Source organism: Biomphalaria glabrata, chromosome 1 (assembly GCF_947242115.1).
Source record: "Biomphalaria glabrata chromosome 1, xgBioGlab47.1, whole genome shotgun sequence".
Lineage (NCBI taxonomy): Eukaryota > Metazoa > Mollusca > Gastropoda > Planorbidae > Biomphalaria > Biomphalaria glabrata.
In genome coordinates this window covers 11,126,370-11,152,217 of record NC_074711.1, presented here as the reverse complement: position 1 = coordinate 11,152,217, position 25,848 = coordinate 11,126,370, and the positions used below count along the sequence as shown (strand labels likewise).

Sequence of the window (25,848 nt, the reverse complement as noted above, 5' to 3'; positions counted from 1 at the left end):
TCACCTTCCAGTAAACATACATCAATAAAAATAAGATTACAAAGGAAAGCTGTGTTAACTAATTACCTAAGAACATCACCTTCCAGTAAACATACATCAATTAAAATAAGATTACAAAGCAAAGCTGTGCTAACGGATTACCTACGAACATCACCTTCCAGTAAACATACATCAATAAAAATAAGATTACAAAGCAAAGCTGTGCTAACTGATTACCTAGGGACATCACCTTCCAGTAAACATACATCAATAAAAATAAGATTACAAAGCAAAGCTGTGCTAACGGATTACCTAAGAACATCACCTTCCAGTAAACATACATCAATAAAAATAAGATTACAAAGGAAAGCTGTGTTAACTAATTACCTAAGAACATCACCTTCCAGTAAACATACATCAATTAAAATAAGATTACAAAGCAAAGCTGTGCTAACGGATTACCTACGAACATCACCTTCCAGTAAACATACATCAATAAAAATAAGATTACAAAGCAAAGCTGTGCTAACTGATTACCTAGGGACATCACCTTCCAGTAAACATACATCAATAAAAATAAGATTACAAAGCAAAGCTGTGCTAACGGATTACCTAAGAACATCACCTTCCAGTAAACATACATCAATAAAAATAAGATTACAAAGCAAAGCTGTGCTAACTGATTACCTAGGGACATCACCTTCCAGTAAACATACATCAATAAAAATAAGATTACAAAGCAAAGCTGTGCTAACGGATTACCTAAGAACATCACCTTCCAGTAAACATACATCAAGAAAAATAAGATTACAAAGCAAAGCTGTGCTAACGGATTACCTAAGAAACATTCATCAATTAAAATAAGATTACAAAGCAAAGCTGTGCTAACGGATTACCTAAGAACATCACCTTCCAGTAAACATACATCAATTAAAATAAGATTACAAAGCAAAGCTGTGCTAACGGATTACCTAAGAACATCACCTTCCAGTAAACATACATCAATAAAAATAAGATTACAAAGCAAAGCTGTGCTAACGGATTACCTAAGGACATCACCTTGCAGGTACATACGTCTCCCAAACAGTTTCAATTACTCTATTGGAGTACAGTGCACTGAGCATTCTTAAGAATGAAAGTTGTGCTATACAAATAGGTTTTTAAAAATATTCGATCATGACTCAAAATTTAGCCGCACTTTCCAATAGGATCACACAACTCACTTTATCAGTTTTGATTTCTATTTCTATTTTGACGAAACCTTTTGTTTTAATTCTCTACATCGCTTTATTCCACTAAAAGTTTGAAGCGCAAAGCAATGAATTTAAAAAGAATGTCAGGAAGTTTGATTGTTCCAAATTTAGGGGAGATAAGTCTTGTGTGGAGAATTAGGTCGTTGACTAAAAATTGGAAACTACCAGTTGTCTATAAAACCTGTTTTTATAAGTACTTGAATAGCTCTATCACTGGCATGTCGGCCTTCTATCATGGAGGCTCGAGACCTGTGAGTTCAAATTCAGACTGGAGTAAAATAAAAAAAAAAATCCTTTTGAAAAGACAGCCCGAGAACATGATAACTTATAACTGTAGCTGGAAGTAATTCAACGTATTGCATGGGTGCTCACCATTTTGTATTTGTATTTACGATAGCATCTATAAATTCTATAGGATATTGTTTGAAGGTTTCCGCCCCTCCCCCCCTTCCCTTTATTTTATTGAAGCAAGTTTACAAGGTTGTAGTCTGTTTGGTCTGTGATAGTTCATGGTGCTCAGGGTCGGCCCGTCTCAGGGCCACACACAACAGTATACCACTCGGTGTTCACTTGCTTTGGGGGGGGGGGGTTCGCCGGTATGTGCTCACACACTCACAAGCCACACACGAGCACATATTGTCACGTGGAAGTTCAGAGTAGATCAAGTGTATGCCCCTGACAGCAGCTTGTGCCGTACGCTCTGTTTCCAGGTAGCACGTGACTGCACTCTATGACAACCAGTGTATGACATTTTTAGGATGGATGAAAATCACATTAGGCAAATGAAAGACTGCAATATGGTGAAAGTGTGGGGCGCACAGTAATGGATAGGGGCGTAGGTGAGAGGGGTGCTCTGAAACATCGAATGTGATCTAAGAATGTTATCACGATGTTTGTTATGGTTTTGTTAGCTTAGAATTGTTAGCTTCACATTTTCTTAGTCGCACTGTTGCTGGCCAGTCTTAGCGTTTCTCCGCGTTGGCTAAGGATTTCGAAATATTAATGTGTCCAAATATCTGAAAATTCATGGACATTAAATTATTATTATTATTATTACTTTTTATTCACTTAACGTTTAACTGTATTAAATGCTTTGTACTCCCTCATTACCGGCACTATTTTCATGCGTTCTTCAATCGGTATAGCTAATTGTTGCTCGGGGTGCGTTCTTTTCGCTTCGTAAACTTAGAGATGAAAGTGCCGATTTGAAGCACTCTATGCTGACCCCTGTAGAATTAAAAAAAGTGCCGTTGTGAAATTTCACCAGTGTTGGATTTACCTATATGCAACATCAGCTATAGCTTAAGGGGTGGGGGAAGGGGAAATGTTTTGAAGAAAAAGCTAAGGAATAAATTGCCCCATATCTTAAATAGCTTTGGGCCTTATCAAATCTAAATCCGGTCCTGAATTTCACAACTGAATTTTTCGAATTATCTTGGAATGCTTTCGTGAAATCCTATTAGAGTTATATTCCTTGAACTTCATCGGTTCAACAAACGCGAAAAACAAACAAACAAACTAGGTTACACAGATAGTTAGTGTTTCTCACAACTTCAGAATCGACCCTCGAAGTGGTCCACTCAGGTAAAAAGGCAGGGTTCAATATTTACAGCCTGAATATTAGAAGCTAGGAACTACCAAATATCAACAACCACAACCCTATCTCCACCAATGCCAAAAGAATAGACGCGTACCTATCGAAAGTGTTGCTGATTATATGGTGTTGTTAGTTGTAGCCAAGATGTCAGGATACGAAACACTGCATATTAAAATATATTTGACTTATATTCATACTATATACATTCTATCTCTTTCATAACAAAAGTAAACATTTTGTTTAAAATGTATGTAGCTTGTATAACGGAAAACATTTGCATAAATATTCATTGTTTTTTTTTTTTAAATATTAATTTTGAATAGTTAAAAAAATGGTGGATTTTTATGGAAAAAAATGCTTGGATAGTGAATTTTAAAAAGTAAACGATTTTCTTCTAGAATACTGTTGCATCAGAACATCTAAAATATCACGTTTTCGGATTTTCCTTTTAGTTTCGGCAAGCTAAACGTGACGGACTAACAGATGGACAGACAGACCACACAAAACTAATGGCGGCCTTTCCCCATTGGGGGGCCGCTAAAACAAAAACAAACAAACAAAAAATATTTTTTCTGAACTTTATTTCGTCCCGTCTAATTGAAATGGTTAAAGCTCGTGCCTTGTCCAATACCAAAGACACGGTATTGAATAGAGCATTGATGAACCTATTTTGGCGAATCGTGACTGCCAATGTCCCTTGGATGTATTGCAGGCCTTTAAATTAAGCAGAAATCTTAATTAAAAGATTACTTATTATTCCAGCCACTGTAGCATAGCAACCCAGTTAGCAGCCTAACATTCCGGGCTTAAATAGGCCTTACTAGCTAGCTACATGTAGCATAGCAACCCAGTTAGCAGCCTAACATTCCGGGCTTAAATAGGCCTTACTAGCTAGCTACATGCATAGAATGAGCAATGTAGAGCCAAGCCCTCAGCCCCTCCGGATGACAGAAGTAGTATAGAACGATGGACCCACACCAACACTTACATTTCTTAACATCAAGTTTACAAACTGAACCACTTGAACATTTCAAATGCTTCGTTACTACTGTACATACTTGAACATTTCAAATACTTCTATACTAGGCAATGTCCGGGACTGTCGCGTTTCGGTCAATTTACTCACGAGGATACTTTAAAGATTTTTTTCTCCCGTCAAAAACGATAATTGTTGCTTCCATAACTGACGCCTACCCTCACTGCCTACTTCCAAAAAGACGTCTATACTCACTACTTATTTAGAGAGATAACGTTGAGCAGCCTGTTTTGTTGTTGGCTGGGTGTGTTCAACTTTAAATGTTTTTTTTATTTTTTTTTGTCCACATTCTTCATTCGTTTTACTTTCTAGTGTACTTCAACTCTCTTCAAGTTACTGTCAGGTGTTTCCAGCCCATTCAGAGATTGATGTACTCCCTGGTTCTCAAACTGTTTCCAACTAGGAATGGTTAGAGTAACATGTTTATATGAGGGTTACCTATAGTTTGGAATAGAGTAGCATGTTTTATGAGGGCTGCCAATAGTTTGGATTAGAGTAGCATGTTTTATGAGGGCTGCCAATAGTTTGGAATAGAGTAGCATGTTTTATGAGGGCTGCCAATAGTTTGGAATAGAGTAGCATGTTTTATGAGGGCTGCCAATAGTTTGGAATAGAGTAGCATGTTTTATGAGGGCTGCCAATAGTTTGGAATAGAGTAGCATGTTTTATGAGGGCTACCTATAGTTTGGAATAGAGTAGCATGTTTTATGAGGGCTGCCAATAGTTTGGAATAGAGTAGCATGTTTTATGAGGGCTGCCAATAGTTTGGAATAGAGTAGCATGTTTTATGAGGGCTGCCAATAGTTTGGAATAGAGTAGCATGTTTTATGAGGGCTGCCAATAGTTTGGAATAGAGTAGCATGTTTTAAGAGGGCTACCAATAGTTTGGAATAGAGTAGCATGTTTTATGAGGGCTACCAATAGTTTGGATTAGAGTAGCATGTTTTATGAGGGCTGCCAATAGTTTGGATTAGAGTAGCATGTTTTATGAGGGCTACCAATAGTTTGGATTAGAGTAGCATGTTTTATGAGGGCTACCAATAGTTTGGATTAGAGTAGCATGTTTTATGAGGGCTGCCAATAGTTTGGATTAGAGTAGCATGTTTTATGAGGGCTGCCAATAGTTTGGAATAGAGTAGCATGTTTTATGAGGGCTGCCAATAGTTTGGAATAGAGTAGCATGTTTTATGAGGGCTGCCAATAGTTTGGAATAGAGTAGCATGTTTTAAGAGGGCTACCAATAGTTTGGAATAGAGTAGCATGTTTTATGAGGGCTACCAATAGTTTGGATTAGAGTAGCATGTTTTATGAGGGCTGCCAATAGTTTGGATTAGAGTAGCATGTTTTATGAGGGCTACCAATAGTTTGGATTAGAGTAGCATGTTTTATGAGGGCTACCAATAGTTTGGAATAGAGTAGCATGTTTTATGAGGGCTGCCAATAGTTTGGAATAGAGTAGCATGTTTTATGAGGGCTACCAATAGTTTGGAATAGAGTAGCATGTTTTATGAGGGCTACCAATAGTTTGGATTAGAGTAGCATGTTTTATGAGGGCTGCCAATAGTTTGGAATAGAGTAGCATGTTTTATGAGGGCTACCAATAGTTTGGAATAGAGTAGCATGTTTTATGAGGGCTACCAATAGTTTGGAATAGAGTAGCATGTTTTATGAGGGCTGCCAATAGTTTGGATTAGAGTAGCATGTTTTATGAGGGCTACCAATAGTTTGGATTAGAGTAGCATGTTTTATGAGGGCTACCAATAGTTTGGAATAGAGTAGCATGTTTTAAGACGGCTACCAATAGTTTGGATTAGAGTAGCATGTTTTATGAGGGCTGCCAATAGTTTGGAATAGAGTAGCATGTTTTATGAGGGCTACCAATAGTTTGGATTAGAGTAGCATGTTTTATGAGGGCTGCCAATAGTTTGGAATAGAGTAGCATGTTTTATGAGGGCTACCAATAGTTTGGAATAGAGTAGCATGTTTTATGAGGGCTACCAATAGTTTGGATTAGAGTAGCATGTTTTATGAGGGCTGCCAATAGTTTGGAATAGAGTAGCATGTTTTATGAGGGCTACCAATAGTTTGGATTAGAGTAGCATGTTTTATGAGGGCTACCAATAGTTTGGAATAGAGTAGCATGTTTTATGAGGGCTGCCAATAGTTTGGATTAGAGTAGCATGTTATATAGTTTGGAATAGAGTAGCATGTTCCATTGATGGCCTCCAATAGATCTGAATTCAGTGCCCTTGGATTGGGTTGTAGCAGTTTGCTTCTAATGTTGGCCGATTTTCTCTAGCGGTCCTTCCACTTGTAACATGTACGCTGTAGGAACATGAAGGCTTTCTTTATATGGAGATGTGAGATCTGGGTCAGCTGCCCTTAACTGATGTGGTTGTGTTCTCACACGTGGAAAGGAGTCATGGTAACTGTCTATCTTGGTACTGGGTGGAGTTGAAAGACAACAAAACAAAATTAAAAGCGTATCGAACACGCAATGTATCCCAACCTTTTTTGTGTGTGACCCTGGCCAGCCTAAATCTGTTGATTCCCCCTAAACACTATGTGTTCATCAATTCTGGTTTCGTCGTGTTTAAAGCTAATTCTTTTATATTTTCTTTTTCTTTGATTCTTGAATAAGATTGATTCGGTAAAAATCAGAGAGTGAAATAAATTCTTATAATATAAATAATAGTATGTGCTATGAAGCTTTTTGTAACATGTTTTGTGTTTATTTAATGCCGACATTTCTATCATAATAAAAACACCTGTTAGATCTAAATGTTTATTCGTCAACGTCTGAAAGCTTTCTGATTGACAGACTTGAAGACAATAGTCCACGTTTCAATGGAACGGTGACTGTAACAAAAAATATGCAATTTCTTGGGAAATCATTAGTACAATAGAAATTTAACAACAACAAAAATATCTATACAAAATTATGTCCGATGGAAGTTTTATTACATTGTTCAAATGACGCTGTGATCCCCCAGTTCAGTTTGAAGAGGACTCATTTGTCCTTTACCTGTTTCTTCCCCCACCTCACCTTACTAAAAATGACTTGTCCATTTCTCTCTTGATTTGTGTGCATCCAGTAGTGGGAAACGCTGTTCTGACTTCACGCCGGGCAAAATAGAAGACAAAGGATCATCCAATAGTGACGTCTCCACAAAGGAGTGAGCTCTTCGTGAAAGATTCAACATGTCAATTAGTTGGAATTTACTAAAAACAAAAATTACAAGTAGCTCTTAAAGATTTATCACATAAATGAAGATCTCTGACTCAGAAACACCAACTACTAACTTAACCGCAGTGCTGCATGTTTGGTTTATTTTAAGGCTAGTTAGTGTGCTCTTGAGTTTAAAATCCTTCTTCTAACCGCGTCTAGAAAATGCCTACTGTATCACTTGTACATTTTGTCACCTACTTGTCCAGATCTAATTCACCTGCCAGAACACTCCTAAGCTAAATGTTCCAATATGATTGAAGCGCTTATTTTCTTGAAGATTTCTTCACATATGTTATAAACATCCTGTAACAAAAAATTTAATGGGAAAGAGACTGGGGCTTCATGCACGTGAGAAAAGTTGGATTTTAAAATGTTTTTCAGTGGACTTCACTAATGGGCTACTCAGACACGTAGAAGTACAACGACCTGTAGCGTGGACTTTCTACCCAGTTGGGTCTTCACTTCCAGTGTTCAACGTGCTATTTCTTCTTATCTTTAGCTAGTTTTTCATCCCCGCACTGGTTTAAATAGACCATAAGATATTTTAGACGATATGTGTTTTGTAAGAATAAAATAAAAGGAGATTTGGTAGAATCATTAAAGTGACTTGCATATAAAAATTCATGCATTCTTACAACTACAATAAGAAACAAAAAGGATGATCTGGAGAGAACCTGATGAGAGCCAGTGAAAGCCAACAAGTCCCCATCCTTTTAGTAGCCTTGACTTAATGAGATCCGAGTAACTAGTTCACATGTGGCCTTTGTTCAGTTGTCTTTCACAATCTACACTATGTATTTATTTGTGACAATCTCATTTATTATTTGTTTGAAGGTAATGATGTAGCCGAGGATGTGCATGTCACGCTGATCCAGCTCATCGAAGAGTCCAACACCTACCTTCCACTGGCCCAGTGCTACTTTCGCTATGAATACGACTCGACCTTCTATCTGACCAAGTTCCTTGTCAGCAGCGTCTACAACGTCCAGGCCCTGGAGACTTTGGAGCTGATTAAAAGTGACCGCTTTGATTTATCTAATGAAGTCCTATCCACCCTTGACACCCGGCTTAGCACCGCTTTGAGAAATACCAACCTGACACGGGACTGGCATTTACTGGGAGGCGATTTAAGTGAGTACTCCAGCTTGAACTAGATTTTGTAAGTTGATGATTTAGAATTCAGTGGTTCCCAAACTTTTTCTCTAATGGAACACTTCGCACATTTTTCACTATTTAGTGGGAACACTAGGTTTATTATTTAGAGAGATTAATTCACGTGCTGGCCTATTAGATAATTATTCCAGTAGTTCGTGGAAGACGTAGTCAGGCCTCGTGTTCCACAGAACACAGTTTGGGAATCACTGATTTAGATCAACAGTTCTTAACCTTTTTACTTTAGGGGTCCTTGTGACAAACAAACAACATTACAATTCCTTTTGTAATCAATGTTTTACTTTGTCCTCTTTCCCTCTTGTCTATTTGTCATGATGCTACAATAATTGTCCTTTCATCTAATACACCGTTAGGCCTACGTATCTAAGGTCTCTATCTGACAACTTCCCTTGCCCTAACACTATGCACTGTATAGTAGGACAATTTATAATAGTCAAAATGTATTATCAGTAAATTGAATTAATATACAGAAAATACTTGCATACAGAAATTTGAATATCCAACACATTTTGTAAAATAAAAAATTTAAAATATTACACTTGTAAAAAAAAAAAAAGACATTTATTAATATTATTCAGTTCATTAGTAAAAAAGTGTAAAAAGCTTGCGCTATATTTGAAGTTGTGTCAGAGACTCTAGGAATGTTACTTTGCATATTTTCATTTCAAGGGGCCAGGTTTCTATTCTCTCATAAGCCATAGTCATACAACTACTGTCACGCTGGGTGAGAAACTGTCACGTTGTAGTGATATTTGATCTTGTGAACTTCTGGTTCATTCTCAAGCGTGATCTGATGCCATGCAAAAACAAAGAATAGGAACTCCAGAGGTGAATGAGAACTTGGATACTTAAATTAAAAACTCAATTCAAACTGAGTGTCTAGTTCCATCGGGATCTCAGATTTTTCATGACATCTTAACTTTTCTTGTGCAGACTAATTGAGACAAAACTTTGTTGTTGGTCGCTTTTGGCGTTTTGTAGAATGAGACGTTCGCGAATTCATTTCTGGAGAGATTTTACCTCTAGATCTGGTAAACAAATGTTAAGAAATACATTTTCATTCTAATTTATTTAGACAAACAAAAAAATAAAAAAAATCTCCATTTGTCATTAGCAGACAGAAAGGCGGTACAGGCCGTGAGAACAAAGAATGTAACCGCCCGGAGCGATTGTTCTAATTACACGAGTGAGTAGACGGCCATCAAAGTCATTCATTAAATAGTCTATATATTTGTAGCTTGGGGCGAAAACCAATAAGATATACAGCATAAGAAAAGAAAGTTGACGGGAAAATTTAAAAACACTGCCAACCATAGACCGAACAAGGACAACAACAACAAGAAATGCATCAAAAATACTTTTTTTAAAGAACAAAGCGTAGTTGTATCAATTAGTTTGGATCGGACATGTATTTGAATGTGTAATAGAGCTAGACTAACTAAATCTAGACTAATAATAAATCTGCGCGATTATAAATATTTTTACCAATTGTTTTTGTTTAGCGCAATTTTATGCTTTTAGCTTTCTCAATCATGATTCTATCACTTGTGTTGACCAGTTGGAAAGGGGTACGGGAAGAAAGAAGGGGGGTATCTGGGTGATCGCTTTTTAAATGCATTTATAAAAAAAAAGTTGAACGACGTGAATCTGAATTCGTGGGCTAAAGCTCCATTAAGCCAATACACTAACCACTCTGCCAGCGAATCGCTTATGAAAATAGAAGTTTTAATAGTTATCTATTGTTAGCTTCAAACTTTAAAGCTGTGACCTACAAAGAATAAAGGAGGCTAATTCAACTTATACCACCACATCAGTCAAGTACAATTTCTTTCCATTGTTTGAGATACCAAACAAAATAATTAATTACCAATAGCCAGTTAACTAATTGGTAAATTTTTTAAATTGATTCTTGTTTTGTCAGGTAAAAAAAAAAAAAATGTGCAAAATATCAGCTTGATCCGAAATCGGGTGTCAGAAATATAACGTGTACAAACTTTTTACCAGACAGACAGAGTTGATATAACTTTGTAAAAAAAAAACAACTCTTCGATTGACTTCTTCATTTAAACAAATCTAGTTTATTAAAACATTGAAGAGGTTGGATATTTAACAGAGTGTACAAAGTTTCACCCTAATCTTTGGATTTTTTTTTTATGTGTACTGCCGCAGTAAAGATTTTGTAAAGGTTGATGTACAAAATGTCGCGGTGACCCTTTGAGAAAGTCTCCAACGCCCCTCGGCGAAACAAATAATATTTAGCAGGCCACGTTCTCAGCCCTTAACTGAGTAGATTTTTTTTTATAGCTGTATCATCCAACTTGCATCTTTATAGGGCAGTGCTTTTAACGTTAGGCGCATTTCCCCATCGAGGGCAATAGTATTTTTAGAAAATAAAATGGGGTGGGGTAGGTAGGGAAAAGGAATGCATGAAGAAAATCATAATTCAAAACCAATCAGAAAATGTTTGATTTCTGATTTCTTTTCAACTTCTTGTATGTAGCTAATTGCTTGGGCATGTCACAAGTATTCAAGTGTTTCTCAACATGTGCCACAGATTTCAATTTCAATCAATTTCTCGCAATTATCTACAATTTCAAGAGAAATTTAACTTTAACAAGCTTAGAATTCTAAGATCTATACATAGTTGGTGGCATCGGACTTGGAATTGATCAGGATCTTAGTGTATTGCCAATTGGAACTACACAAAATGTCTCAATTCTTCTGCTTTTTCAATAGTGTCAATTTATTAGCATTTTAGTTGATTACGAATTAGAACTACAAAAAAAACTGCTAAATTCTTCTTCTTTTTCGGCGTTATTGGATTCCAGTCCTCGTAAAAATGTAGCAACTTCTTCTTACGAAACAGGTTTTAAAGGGCAATAATTAAATGTACATTTTCAGTGCTCGACATCTGATGAGCTTGAAATTCAAAACCTAATCCATTCCAAATAACGCATTTCCTTTAGTTTTCTACATTTTATATATGTGCTTACTCTAAATTCTAAAATTATAATCATTTTGGAAAGGATTGATGGGAATCAGTTTCAGAAAAACAGATCGACCTCCAAATTATACATAGGTGGGGGAGTCAAAAAATGGCCAGTGGAGCGCAACCTAAAACTCCGTTCTAGGATAAAGCGACTCTTATTATGTACAAATTATTCAGTGACAAAAAATTCATGTCACAATTGAGCGCCTGCCGTAGTGTCAAATCCTCGGACCATTTCTACAGCAATATATGGACATTTTGGGAATCGCTGGACGTATGGCGTGACAGAAACATGCCTGATGTGTAATCTATCAAATTAGTTGCGGAGAAATGACAGCTGGTTAGCTCATAAGTTGCCATAGGAGGCAATGTCTGACATGTTGCCTTGACTTTGTGCCCGTGGACAGATTTCGTCACACATTGACCGTAATGCAGATGTAAACAGTTTTTTTTCTCTGTGTGTTTGATGTACTCTGTACTATTATTTAAAATTGGTTCCAAGATGTGCATATCAATGGCTTTCTCTCTTCTGGCGGGCAGAGGGCGAAGATTACTTCTTTGGGGGGGGGGGGGGGGGCTAGTTCAATGTTTGGTGTTATACACATCAATTTATTTCTTTTCTCTGGCGTATGCCGGCTAGTGACAACTGAAGTCCTGTCTATTTCAGAAAGTTGAATATCACTAAGTGGAAGCGTAGAATGAAAAAACTTGGGTATAAAGACATGATAGAAATGAATTGAAATCATAAATCCACAGTGACAATACTGAAATGAAGCACAATGAAGAAACGACCCCAATCTCTTTTCTTTTCCATTAGATTTAATAATCGACGAAGAAACATCAAGAAACGTCTTATTTGCGAATTCTAAAATTATTATTAGCTCCATTGGGCTTTTAAAAAATCTATTTTTTAGCTCTTCCGCAACTCTTCTGTCGTTTCGAGAACTGTGTAGCAAATTGTACAACTTTCATCATTATTGGCGACCATTGGCACATTTAATCACGTGACTTGGTTTAGCGAGTAAAACCGATTCCAGCACCTAGACTCGTTGTCCGTACTTGTTTATGTTTCTAGAGTCTATCCTATGTGAGCTTGCAATACTGTAATCCCAACGAAGATTACATTCCCAAGCAAGTGTCCGAGTATATTTTTGTTTTCTAACTAATCGAATATTGAACATTTAAACTTTTGTGACGGCTTGGCTTATTCTTATTGACAATGTCCTCTGTCACAGTTTATACAAAGCTGACAGCAAATTACCAACGACTCGAAGCAGACAAATCGATTTTTTATGGCATATAATTGTGGTTCTGATTGCTTGTAAAGTGCAGACATTTTATAGGTCTATTTGTTGGATCTAGGGAGGCTGTCGTCTTTGATCTAGTTGTGTACACGAGACAGATGGCATGCGAACACCAAGACCGTATCACACTTTAGGTCACTTGTCAGTCATGTGCAGTATTGATGTGACACAATCAGGTAGTCTTCGCGTCATCACTGTTGGCAATCACACTAGTCAGACCTCGGAAAAGGGCAGTAACTCCCAAACAGCGAGGTAGTATGAAAGAGGGAGGGGGAGAGTTATCCACCATGGCGTGCCATGTCAGTATAAAGATCGTTGAACCCCCAGCTTCATAGGCAGACATTGACCTTCAGTTATTGCTCTTTATCTTGACAATCTCTTCAATATTATAACCTTTTTTTTTTGTTCTCGTTTAACATTTATAACATTCATTCAGATCAATCGTTTAGAGTACATATGCACTAATGGAAATTACCTGACAATTATTAAGAACTAGGTACTGTTCAATATGCTAATGAGAAGTACCTTTTGACTAGTTAGGACACGAAACGCTTATATAGCATTTAATAGCCTCGGTGTTAATGCCCTGTCGTTGTTTTGTAGCTTTAAACCAGCGGTTCTCAACCTATTAAGCTCGGCGACCCCTTTTTACAATTCCTCACTTTGCCGCGACCCCCACCCCCCACCTTTACACACAGCAATAGAAGAATAGACAAAAACAATCCATATTTTCGATGGTCTTAGGCGACCCCTGGCAAATCGTCTATCGACCCCCAAAGGGGTCGCGACCCACAGGTTGAGAACCCCTGCTTTAAACAATCAGTACAGCCAAACTGAAGTAGAGGTACCGTATTCTATTCTAGTGTAGAACTGAAACTATGCTTGAATACGCCACGTGTTTAAACCAAAAACGCATTATAACTTTTACTATAATATCTTTCACCTATCCCCTAGTCTGTTGAAACGTTGGGGCACCACACAAGATCTATTGACCGTCCATACGAAATACACAGATTCAATTCAAAGTAGATCTATGTAGAAACACAAGGGAAATAATGATTTAAACAACTGACTCAAAAATGTCCCCAGGTCTCTTGCTTATCGCCCCCCCCTCCCCTTTCGTCAACGTATACACCTGTATTTATTCCCTGGAGCTCGCACGTTTCATCTGATTCTCTTCAGCTTACACAACCAAAAACATAGGACCTACATCTGTCCTCACCAAGGAAGCAGAGACTGTTAGGCTTCGTACCTAAGTGGCAAGGCATCTTCGGCATTCTTCTAATGGAGATACTGATTAAAAACAACCACCAGCTAACATTTTGGAACTGGCCATAACAAAGCAATGACACCCCCAGGAACTCTATAGAACTTAAGGAGTGAAGCTCTGCATCAATTGACACCTCTGACTTTTTTTAGTAAATCGCATTCATCTATTAAACACAAAGATTTAAAAAAAAAACACACAACAATATGAACTGATTGGTGTGTGTGTGTGTGGGGGGAGAGTAATTAATTGTCCTTCATCAAGTCCATGTTTGTTTCATAGTTATACTTTGTAAGATAAACATTGACTGTCGCGCAGCCTTACACAATAACTACGTCAACTTACTCAGACTTGTCAAGTTCCTGAACTGTTCTGTTGTCTTCTCTGTACACTGTACTGTTGTCTTCTCTGTACACTGTACTGTTGTGTTCTCTCTACACTGTACTGTTGTGTTCTCTCTACACTGTACTGTTGTTTTCTCTCTACACTGTACTGTTTTCTTCTCTCTACACTGTACTGTTGTGTTCTCTCTACACTGTACTGTTTTCTTCTCTCTACACTGTACTGTTTTCTTCTCTCTACACTGTACTGTTGTGTTCTCCGTACACTGTACTGTTGTATTCTCTCTACACTGTACTGTTGTGTTCTCCGTACACTGTACTGTTGTATTCTCTCTACACTGTACTGTTGAATGGAATGGAGTTATGTCCTCTCATCACCCCAGTGGCCCGTCATGTTTGGACTTAATTCTTCATTTCTCTATTATGACACGTTTTCTCAAACTCAGCCATTGCATTCATTTGACCCTGTCACACATTGATGGATGTTTCTACTTTCCGTGCAGTGTAAGAAAGTTATTTCTTTTCACGAGATAGTAAAAGTGTCTTTTTAATTTTTACATTCTAATTTGTTGGAACCACTGTGTCAAGACTTTTGTTTATATTTTGAATGACTGTAGCATCAGTAGTGACCGTAGCATGGGCACACACTGAATTGATGACTCAGATGTGTAATGTGTTTCTTTAGTTGCGTGTTCAGGATGGAATTCAAACATCATCTCGTTATTTGGAGTTCTATTTATCGACATCTTGGGATATTGTTCGTTCAACTATATTCTCTCAACATCTAGAAGTATAGTCTAGGAAAAAGTATTCCTTTTATATAATGCTTTTTTTTACATCTTATTTATTTTTATTGCAAAAAAAATGGATTTTTACTGTGACCAGTTATATGCTCGGAAGTATTTCCTGATAAGGATTGTAGTTTATTATAAAGATGCACCACTCTAATTGTTATCCAAAGTGTTATATGTTTTTACGTGTACATATACATACAACTAGTACATATACATACAACTAGTACATATACATACAACTAGTACATCTACATATGTTATATAAAAATAAGGTTTAGCTAATGAAAAGTGTCCATTATGGTGTGATTAGTTAGCCTAGTTTTTTTTTCTTCTGCACATTGAACGAATGCTTTCTGGTGTCTACCTATGCTCTGTTGTCACGACCATATTTTATGGAGCACTTGAGAGCAAAGGGAGGTGACCGCCCATAACTGGGAACAGATTGTGGTTAAGAGCTGCTGTCCCCTCCTCCCGCCCCTCCATTTTATTTTGATGACTTGACTAATATGTCTTTACTGCTTCCCCGGCTATCAATAGCTCACTTCCTTGTAAACAATAAGCCGTTACCCTGGCAACTGTAACAGCCTTTTAAAAAGTCTTGGCCGCTGGTGGCGCTGTTACTTAGCTTTCAAAGTGGTCTTTAATGATTGGACACATCTGAAGTTTATCCTTTGTTCTGGCCAGTGGGTGTTATGGCTCTATGTATCAACTATGGAGATTGGGAGAATACATCGAGAACTGGGTCAAAGTAAAGTTGAACCTGATTAACAACAATGTTCAGTATTGACCATGCCCCAAATGTATTCCCAAGTAGGTTTCATTAACTAATATTGAAAATTAGCCTTGCGTGATTGCTTAAACAATAAGATTAATTTTTGTATTTTTGAGTGCGCTTGCAGCCTACAAAATATATACAAACTATTTTAAAAAATTAAAGCGTTTTCCACCTCCCTCCCACCTAAGGAAAATCCATTTCAATAACTCCCTCCTCCCACCATCAAAATATACAGCACTCCTCGGGGGACAATATACACTCAAGAATCTTAGCCAAATGACTTTGTTTAATCACGTGATGGGAAGAAGAAATATTGAACCAGCAAGTCAAGCAAAATTGTTTTTGAAAAACAAAACATGCATTACTTTGAATAGAAGCCACGTTATAAGTCTTTTCGTTATGTTTTTGGTATAGGCTAGAAGACTTATCTATTGTGTTTGATATGAGATGGATTTAGTATGACACACACTAGAACAATGTCTCTTCTTATTTGTTGGTCTGTAACTTGGTCAGCTTGAAGGGCAATAATTTCTGTTGTACGCTCTAGTCTCAGGGGAGACCAACTGAATGTACAGTCACTGTAGTTCATTAACCTCTGATGAATAGTGGCCAGTCTCGGGACAAGGTTTCAACTATCGGTAACACCATCACGTCCCCCTAGTCTGAATGCTCTGGTAGAAGACAGCGACAGTCTGTTCTTCTACCTCGCACATTTAACTCTAGGTTTCTACAGCTACAGTTATGTAGAATCTATTTGGTGTCAGGGAGAAATCGTGGAATGCAGAACTCCTGAAATTCTTTACTCATTAAATAATACTAGTGTATTTTATAGAAATAGCTACAAATTGTCAGGGAGAAATCGTGGAATGCAGAACTCCTGAAATTCTTTACTCATTAAATAATACTAGTGTATTTTATAGAAATAGCTAGAAATTGGTCATTTCGTACTGAAAGGAGATCGCTTACAAGCCAATCTCTTATCAAACAAGAAGTTAATAACTTGAATGTGTTTCTTTGTTCAGTTACAGACACTCATTGCGAAGAGCGAGAAACTTTGCTTCATTTCTGTGCCAGACTTGGGCTAAGACAAGTGGCAGACTTTCTCTTAAACCAGCCCGGCAGTCAGGACGCTCTCAGAATTTGTAACAAACATGGGGAACTACCCTGCACAATAGCCAGACAAAATGGCTTCCATGACCTGGCGGAAATGCTCTCTGGGTAAGTCTGTTTAATACATTCATCTCATCACTCACGACTGCATATATATGGATAGTATATATGTATATTATATATATATATATATTTATATATATATATATATATATATATATATATAATTATTGACATTGTATGCTTATTGGTGGCCCTTTTTTTTTAATCTTGGAAATGGGAGATAACCTGTTTCTGAATCAATGTGTTACTAGGTAGCTATTTAGCGCGTGAAGGAAGTTTAACAATTGAATCTCATAAGTTATTTCAATTGATTAACTTGTTTTGCGTTCAGTTGTTGTCTTTGGAGAAGAACTTGTGTTTGTATAGATCTGACTCTCAGGTAGTTCAAGTTTGTCTTCGCCAGTTTTCTTTCACATTCTTTAACACCTAGACACAATGTCTTTTAAAACCAGACCTATATTCACATTTCTCAATAGTATGTTCTTTAACACCCCAGACACAATGTCTTTAAAAAACAGACCTATATCCATTTCACATTAATATGTTCTTTAACACCCAGACACAATGTCTGTTAAAAACTGACCTATATCCACATTTCACATTAATATGTTCTTTAACACCCAGACACAATGTCTGTTAAAAACTGACCTATATCCACATTTCACATTAGTATGTTCTTTAACACCCAGACACAATGTCTGTTAAAAACTGACCTATATCCACATTTCACATCGCATATACTTGTTTAATTTTCCTACATCTTTTGTTTGTTTGCTGAAGTCATGACATATGTGACACTGTGTTTCATATCATGTCAGTAAAAAAGAAAGTAGCGTTAGTTCTGACATGTATCGACACTGCCATTACAGCCAGTAGAAATCTAAATCTATATAAAAAAAAAAAAAGTATTATATTTATATTGTACAAGACTTCAACGGTTTTTGAATTTATTTGTTTATATGTAATCAAACAAAATCTATATGTAGACCTAATTTGTTTCAACAAAACATTTAGTACTAGTCATACATTTCTGAACTCAACGTCTGCTATCACCTAAAATAGAAACCTACTGATTCTTTACACAATGTCTGCTATCTCCTCAAATTATTATTATAGCTTTTATATAGCGCTACTCTTATGCTTATAGCATGCTCAGAGCGCTTTGATCCAATCTCATTTGTGGACCAGTGGGGGGGAGGGGGTATCTAGGAGTTGGTTTTCCGTGCTGCCTTTAGGCGCTCAGTAAACACAACTCTGCCCGAGTCGGGTGTCGAACCTCGAGCCCCCTTCTAGGTAGCCAAGACAAGCCTAGTTCAAGCGCACTTAGCCTCTCGACCACGTTTTCCACTGAAATAGAGAATCCATACACAATGTCTGCTATCACCTTAAATAGAGACCTATTGAATCTTTACACAATGTCTGCTATCACCTCAAATAGAGACCTATTGAATCTTTACACAATGTCTGCTATCACCTCAAATAGAGACCTATTGAATGCAGAGATATCCAAAAGACGATGAAGACTTATTGCTATTTAAAATCAAACTTGTCCATAATCCATTACAATGTACATCACACTGATATTACCTTGTCTTCTGGGCTTCTTCCGAACTTGTGTATGCCTCACACTCCATTGGTTGCTTTTCTTTTTTTAATATCGATAAATTTGGTAGTCGGAGAAGACTATTGCCAGTCGGAGAAGACTATTGCTATATTTCTCACGGCTATGGTCAAATTTCGATTCACGGTGTCCCCGCTGCGGGGAAGAAGAGGAAACCGTGCCTCATATACTGTTTGACTGCCCCAGGCTTGCCGATCTCCGTCTCGACCGGTCTGGTAAACCAAAAATTCTTGACCTGTATGGTGACATGCATGCACTACGCAATACAGCAGGGTTTCTGTCCAGGGCTTTTGCAAGAGAGGATTTGAGCCTCTCCAGCCCTCACTCAAATGAGGATGATTGCCAGTCGGAGTAGACTATTGCCAGTCGACTAGACATTTAGGCATCTCTTCAGTTTTAGTGGCGCGACTGGACAGGTCTAAAAATAAGCCTTTCCTGAGGAGTTACTACATGGACTAAAAAAGCCTGTATTGAAACTACTAGAGTGAAACTTGAAAGGGAGTTTTCTTCAGTTCTCTTCACCATTGTCATATTATATCGCCTATAAATGCCTAAAAACAATGTGGCCTAAACAATACCTAAAAGCGCATAATAATACATAAATACAGTGTAGCCTATGAATACCCAAATACATCCTGGCCTATAAATACCTCAATACATTGTGGCTTTTGAGGCTTATCTGATTGCCCCAACTCAAACTGTGGCAAATATTTGCGATCAGAATAGGCCCGCTGAGCCATAGCAGATTTCGCCCTGACTTAAGCAATCAACAACAGTAATTTATTTATGCGCAGCCATTGTCTTTCGAAACAGAAAGACCCATAGAAATGCTTTAATATAGTGTCACGCAAACATTCTTGATTCATTGTCTTCTCAAAGACGTCACGTTCTAGTTTTCATTGTTCACGTGTTTCTGTGAAGAAACCCATGTACCCATCCGCAGAGTTTTGGGAACTACTTTCATGTAACATTACTAACCAGATTTGAGTCGCACCTATTTTGAGCATGATACAGGCGATAGTGAAATCTGGTTTTCGATCTCGCTTTTTATATATATTTTTTAGTCTTAGATCTAAACGTGACGGGCAGACTGCATAAAACCTATTGCTTTTCCCTGTGGGGGCCGCTAAAAACAGCATTTAGAAGATGTGTGCACCATTGTAAAAAAAAACAACTAATTGTAAAAATACAGAACTCTTGTTCAACAACAACAAAAAATCAAATTAAACGAACTCATTCCACACGATCAACTCAAATGACAATATTATATAATCCTTTTTTTTCTTTAAAGAGTTGTCTATGATTCCTTTTTTTTTTTAAAGAACAGATTGAAAACAATTGTGTTGTACATTTGGCTAGACTTGACTTCACAGAGAAACGATAACATTAAGTCTACATCAATTGGGTTGAAATATTGAATAAAACACTTCAGTTGCCAATTTATTGATTTGGGTTTAGTGGACCGCCCACGTCATGTTTCCTTATTAGTGGACTGCTCACGTCATGTTTGTGTATTAGTGGATTGTTCACGTCATGTTTTTGTATTAGTGGATTGTTCACGTCATGTTTGTGTATTAGTGGACCGCCCACGTCATGTTTCCTTATTAGTGGACCGCCCACGTCATGTTTCCTTATTAGTGGACCGCCCACGTCATGTTTCCTTATTAGTGGATTGTTCACGTCATGTTTGTGTATTAGTGGACCGCTCACGTCATGTTTCCTTATTAGTGGACCGCCCACGTCATGTTTCCTAATTAGTGGACCGACCACGTCATGTTTGTGTATTAGTGGATTGTTCACGTCATGTTTGTGTATTAGTGGATTGTTCACGTCATGTTTGTGTATTAGTGGACCGCTCACGTCATGTTTCCTTATTAGTGGACCTCCCACGTCATGTTTCCTTATTAGTGGACCGCCCGCGTCATGTTTCTTTATTAGTGGACCGCCCACGTCATGTTTCCTTATTAGTGGACCGCCCACGCACGTCATGTTTCCTAATTAGTGGACCGCCCACGTCATGTTTCCTTATTAGTGGACCGCTCACGTCATGTTTGTGTATTAGTGGACCGCTCACGTCATGTTTGTTTAGTGGACAGTTTCCTTATTTTTAAAACTGTGTTTCGATTCGTGTGATTTATTTACAACTTGTTTAGATACTAGAAGATCGTCCCCATTTTGTTTCGGTAACGTAACCGTGTTTCTTTGTGCACCCTAACCCTCGTGGTGCAACAATGAAGAGTAATATAACTTTATTGGTCTATGTATCATGAGCCAAGTATTGAAACACATTGATAATGTTGTGATCAGTCGAATAAGTTACAGATCCAAACATCAATGAAAAGTCAAACCTATCTTGTGGTAATTAATCATGATCTCAGACATTTCGTAGCGCCTCATGTTTGTAGAGTGTAGATGTAGTTGAGCCTCAGAACAAAAGTTCGCTTCAGTGTATTGAACAACCAAATGACAATGGAACGATGCTACACGTGTTTGGGACATCATTGAACAGAAGGAAACAAATTACTTTTGTACACTCAGCTGCTACTGGTCCCTACTAGTCTTCCTTGTTGTGTACAATGTGTACTCATACGTTGGTGGCCTTTCATCAAGAAACAAATCTCTGCAATTATTTCTAAACAGCCCTTGACAGTTAACTCAATTGTATGCACTGCAGAATTAGTATCAGTATGTATGTAGAACATTACTGGTATCGAGTTTTGAACTAGTACTTGTGTGGAGTACAGGACTAGTACTGGTATCAAATATAGAACTTGTGCTGGTATCGAATATAATTTATGACTGAAATGTTGAGCCTGCTATATGTGGGTAGTTAAGCAAATGAATTAACTAATATACTTTTTTTTTTAAAACTTAGAAGCAGACACACACATGTAAAACATATTGATAAAAAGAAAATCTTTGTGATTCTATCAGGCCAGATCCGACCATATTTGACAAATTTGAAAGGAATAAAAAAAAAAAGCTAGCTGTAACATTCATGTTTTCCCGATGAGGAAATCGCTAAGCTGCAGCTAATACAGAACAGTGCTGCACGAATAGTTTTTGCGAAAATATTCCCCTCATGGTGCCCCGCATCAAAAGATACTGTTTGCGGGCTTTTTCATTGCATCGATCAAAGGTTTGGAACTCGCTCCCCATTGAGCTCAAATAGCGGCCTTCACTAGATTCCAGAAGAACATAAAGACCTATGTCATCAATCTGTTCAAAACTTTTAAAAATATTACTTTGTCATTTTAACTCATGTCGGCTTTAACAGCGCTGTGTAAATTAAATTATTATTATTATTTTCTAAAAGCAATATCCCCCCAAAGCACACACAGACTTTTTCACTTTCCTATATTTGTCCCGCTTCCTATTCACAAATAGCCCCAGGCTTTCATCGCTCTGCTTGCATGTTTCCAGGGAGCTAGATCTCTCTGACAGAACCGTTGTTATGTTGTTGTTGTTGCTATGCTGTTGTACTGTTCTCTTTAAAACGAAAGTTGCTGTTTCCCATCTGGTCAGTGTTGTCATTACTTGCGTACTTGGATACTTACACTTACAACACATGGAGTTGATGATGTGTAGATATATGTGTGTTTGCTTTAAAGTGCCATTCATCTTGGTGGAAATTGTCGATAAGAAAAAGAAACGAGGGAATCGAATCAGGAATTATTTTTTTTTTTTTTTTTTTTTGCAAAGGGGTCAAAGCATAACAAAGGAGGACATAAGGAAAAAGACAAAAAAAAAAAAACTAGGCTTACAATTTATTTGATCACATTTCATGATCATCCGGGCAAACGTGTAGTGAAACCCTATTTTAGATTGTACTTTTGGAAGAATGCCTCTCACTTAGTGGAGAGTCTATTCCTTTCTTGTGATCACTATGTCGCACCTCTCACTTAGTGGAGAGTCTATTCCTTTCTTGTGATCACTATGTCACAGCTCTCACTTAGTGGAGAGTCTATTCCTTTCTTGTGATCACTATGTCGCACCTCTCACTTAGTGGAGAGTCTATTCCTTTCTTGTGATCACTATGTCGCACCTATCACTTAGTGGAGAGTCTATTCCTTTCTTGTGATCACTATGTCGCACCTCTCACTTAGTGGAGAGTCTATTCCTTTCTTGTGATCACCATGTCGCACCTCTCACTTAGTGGAGAGTCTATTCCTTTCTTGTGATCACCATGTCGCACCTCTCACTTAGTGGAGAGTCTATTCCTTTCTTGTGATCACTATGTCGCACCTCTCACTTAGTGGAGAGTCTATTCCTTTCTTGTGATCACTATGTCGCACCTCTCACTTAGTGGAGAGTCTATTCCTTTCTTGTGATCACTATGTCGCACCTCTCACTTAGTGGAGAGTCTATTCCTTTCTTGTGATCACTATGTCGCAGCTCTCACTTAGTGGAGAGTCTATTCCTTTCTTGTGATCACTATGTCGCACCTCTCACTTAGTGGAGAGTCTATTCCTTTCTTGTGATCACTATGTCGCAGCTCTCACTTAGTGGAGAGTCTATTCCTTTCTTGTGATCACTATGTCGCAGCTATGCGTTGATCATCGGATATGGTTTTTTCAAACGAAAAATTCTCAAAAAATGAGGAGCTCTGAGAAACTGGTTCCATAGGAACAGCCTTGAATAGATTAATACCACAGTTGGTAAGGATGTGTACCCCCCCCCACACACACACACAAAGTTGTGAAGAAAATAACGAAGAAGACGAACATTTTCAATCTTTAGGTCAATGGCTTACGAACGGAGGGCTCGAAAGGTCCTTTTGTCGGACGTTTTGTTACTTCTGGATGTTATTCAAATACCCGATCCTCGCGGACACTAGGATAACCCAGACAGTGTGTGGTAACAACAGGCCTCAAAGATAGTATATGATAACACAGGCCTCAGAGATAGTCTATGATAAAGCAGGCGTCAAGAACAGTCTATGATTACCCGGTTATCACGGGCTAAGATGTACTCATGCGACCATTGGAATATGTGCTATAGACATTTTTAAACGTGTAAAAGTCGTATCTATTTGAAACTGTAGGACTGTCCATAGACGTTTTATCGACCAATGAAAGGATGTTGAAATAGATGTTGTTTTTTTTTACTTTGGCACAGTCATGCATACATTTTGACCAGCACTGGCTTTCAAAATGTAGACAAGATTAACATTGTACATTTTTCTGGTGCAGTTTTGTTTTAAACCCAAAACGTATAAATTTGGTAGTTCCATCCTTGGTGTTGGTTTCAGTCTGAGATTTTTATTTCAACATTATTTCTTTGGTCTTGGTTTTTATCCCTCACCCAAACTCAAACATTGGAGTCACTTCTGTGTGTGTGTGTGTGTGTGCGTGTTGCGACAAAATGTGCTTGAATGCACGTTGTCATTTCTGCTGGAGTTATTCCAGTGATTGAAGGTCTGGAGGACATATTCCCCCACTTCCAATGGTGCGTACTGATCCCAAGTTTTACCACTAGATTGAACTGTTCATTTCTGCTGGAACTAAAGAACTGTTCACTCATGGAAAGACTCACCTTTCTCTCACCACTGGATAAAAGTACCAAATCGGAAAGTTGATTTTTTTTTTTTAAATACCAGGAAGATCGTTTGTGTCGTGCTTAAGTCTTGTCCGATTGTCTTGTTTGTGAAGAGGCTTCAGCCTGCCTTGTTTCAGAAAATCAATTTAAAATGTTTCTTTAGAGTTAGACTATTGTTTAAAAATGACGATAAGATCAATCTAAGACTAACACTATGTAGTTCAACACTGACCTTTTCGTCTTTGAAAAATATTTTTTTTATCACCATTTCTATAAATCAATAAACCAAATGAAATGAAGATAGAATCCTTTTCAACAATGCTTTATCATTTAGAAGAATGAAATGTTCACCCTATAACAATAGCAAATCCACACAATAGGCAAATGACAGACGACCTGTGGAATAAAACAAAGCCAAACTTGGTGTAAGACATTAAACATATTTTAACGGCCACCGATAGGGGAATAGCCGCTTCCAAACATCCGTTTTATATTCACTGTCCGTACATCACGTTAAAGTCTCAAAAACTTGAAAAGGAATTGAAAAATCCGAGTTTGTGATGTTTTGAAAGATGAATATGGTTCTACGGATACCTTTCATCCTCCAAGATTAGATTAGGCTATATAAGCAAGTAAGGGGATTGTTTTGTATAGTTTTGTAACACTTAGGCATACAGTTTTACTGTTTCCTAAAATGAAGTTAAAAATATAAATATCACTAAGCTATGGGTTTTCTAATGAACGTGTTACTAACCATTTACTGAACAGGTCCATTTTGTGTTTCTTTAAAAGAAATAATGCATTTCGTAACCATTTTAAACACAAGATTTAATAGACGCTGTTTAATGTTATGTATGACTAGTGCACATTCTACTATCTAGTGCACATTCTACTATCTAGTGCACTTTCTACTATCTAGTGCACATTCTACTATCTAGTGCACTTTCTACTATCTAGTGCACTTTCTACTATCTAGTGCACTTTCTACTATCTAGTGCACATTCTACTATCTAGTGCACTTTCTACTATCTAGTGCACATTCTACTATCTAGTGCACTTTCTACTATCTAGTGCACATTCTACTATCTAGTGCACATTCTACTATCTAGTGCACATTCTACTATCTAGTGCACTTTCTACTATCTAGTGCACATTCTACTATCTAGTGCACATTCTACTATCTAGTGCACATTCTACTATACTCACTAAATAGCGGAAAGGACAGAGAGATTAGCCATTCACAAACCTCCTTGTATGTAGGTCAATAGTCAACCATCAATTAGATTATTAGATAATCATTTAGTTAGTTAGGCCAGGCTCACCCTGAACACCTCATAACAAACATTTCATTGAATACTTATGGGTATAAACACTAATAGTAATAATATAGTCAGCCGGCCAAACAATACAATCACGCCGACTTTTGTCTTTGAAGTGGCAATTCTGTAGTGAGGGAGGTAACATTGTGCTTGTTAATAGTTTACAATTCATAGCCTCTGAGATTAATGCGGAAAATATTGAATCCCCCATCTTTACCTGTCTTGCTTACCAAATAAATGACATATAGGTGGAGTATTCGGGTACCGCATCTGAATTTTCACGAAAACATACACTCTTTGTAATCTTGTTTTCTCCTCTTTTAGTTTAGAAAATAGGCCCCTGTTTTGTAACAGCTCACTTAGGGTTTAATTTATGTGTATGCAATAAGGTGTTCATCACAATAGATATATATCTGAATGTTCATTCTTCTTGAAGTGCATCTTACGAAACTATATTATC

General features: G+C 37.5%; 1 protein-coding gene across 10 annotated transcripts in view; it reads left to right on the top strand.

The window, feature by feature from the left end:
* LOC106071145 (A-kinase anchor protein 13-like) overlaps positions 1-25,848 on the top strand; it is a 160,546-nt gene that overhangs the window by 9,953 nt on the left and 124,745 nt on the right. For 9 of the 10 annotated variants that reach the window (XM_056021580.1, XM_056021542.1, XM_056021596.1 and 6 more), the window contains 2 exons: positions 7,929-8,225; positions 16,760-16,955. In XM_056021580.1, coding sequence (XP_055877555.1) covers positions 7,929-8,225; positions 16,760-16,955 — 493 coding nt within the window. Of the gene's footprint in view, positions 1-7,928; positions 8,226-14,635; positions 14,673-16,759; positions 16,956-25,848 lie in introns of those variants that run through there. The other variant, XM_056021604.1, reaches the window with a different exon arrangement.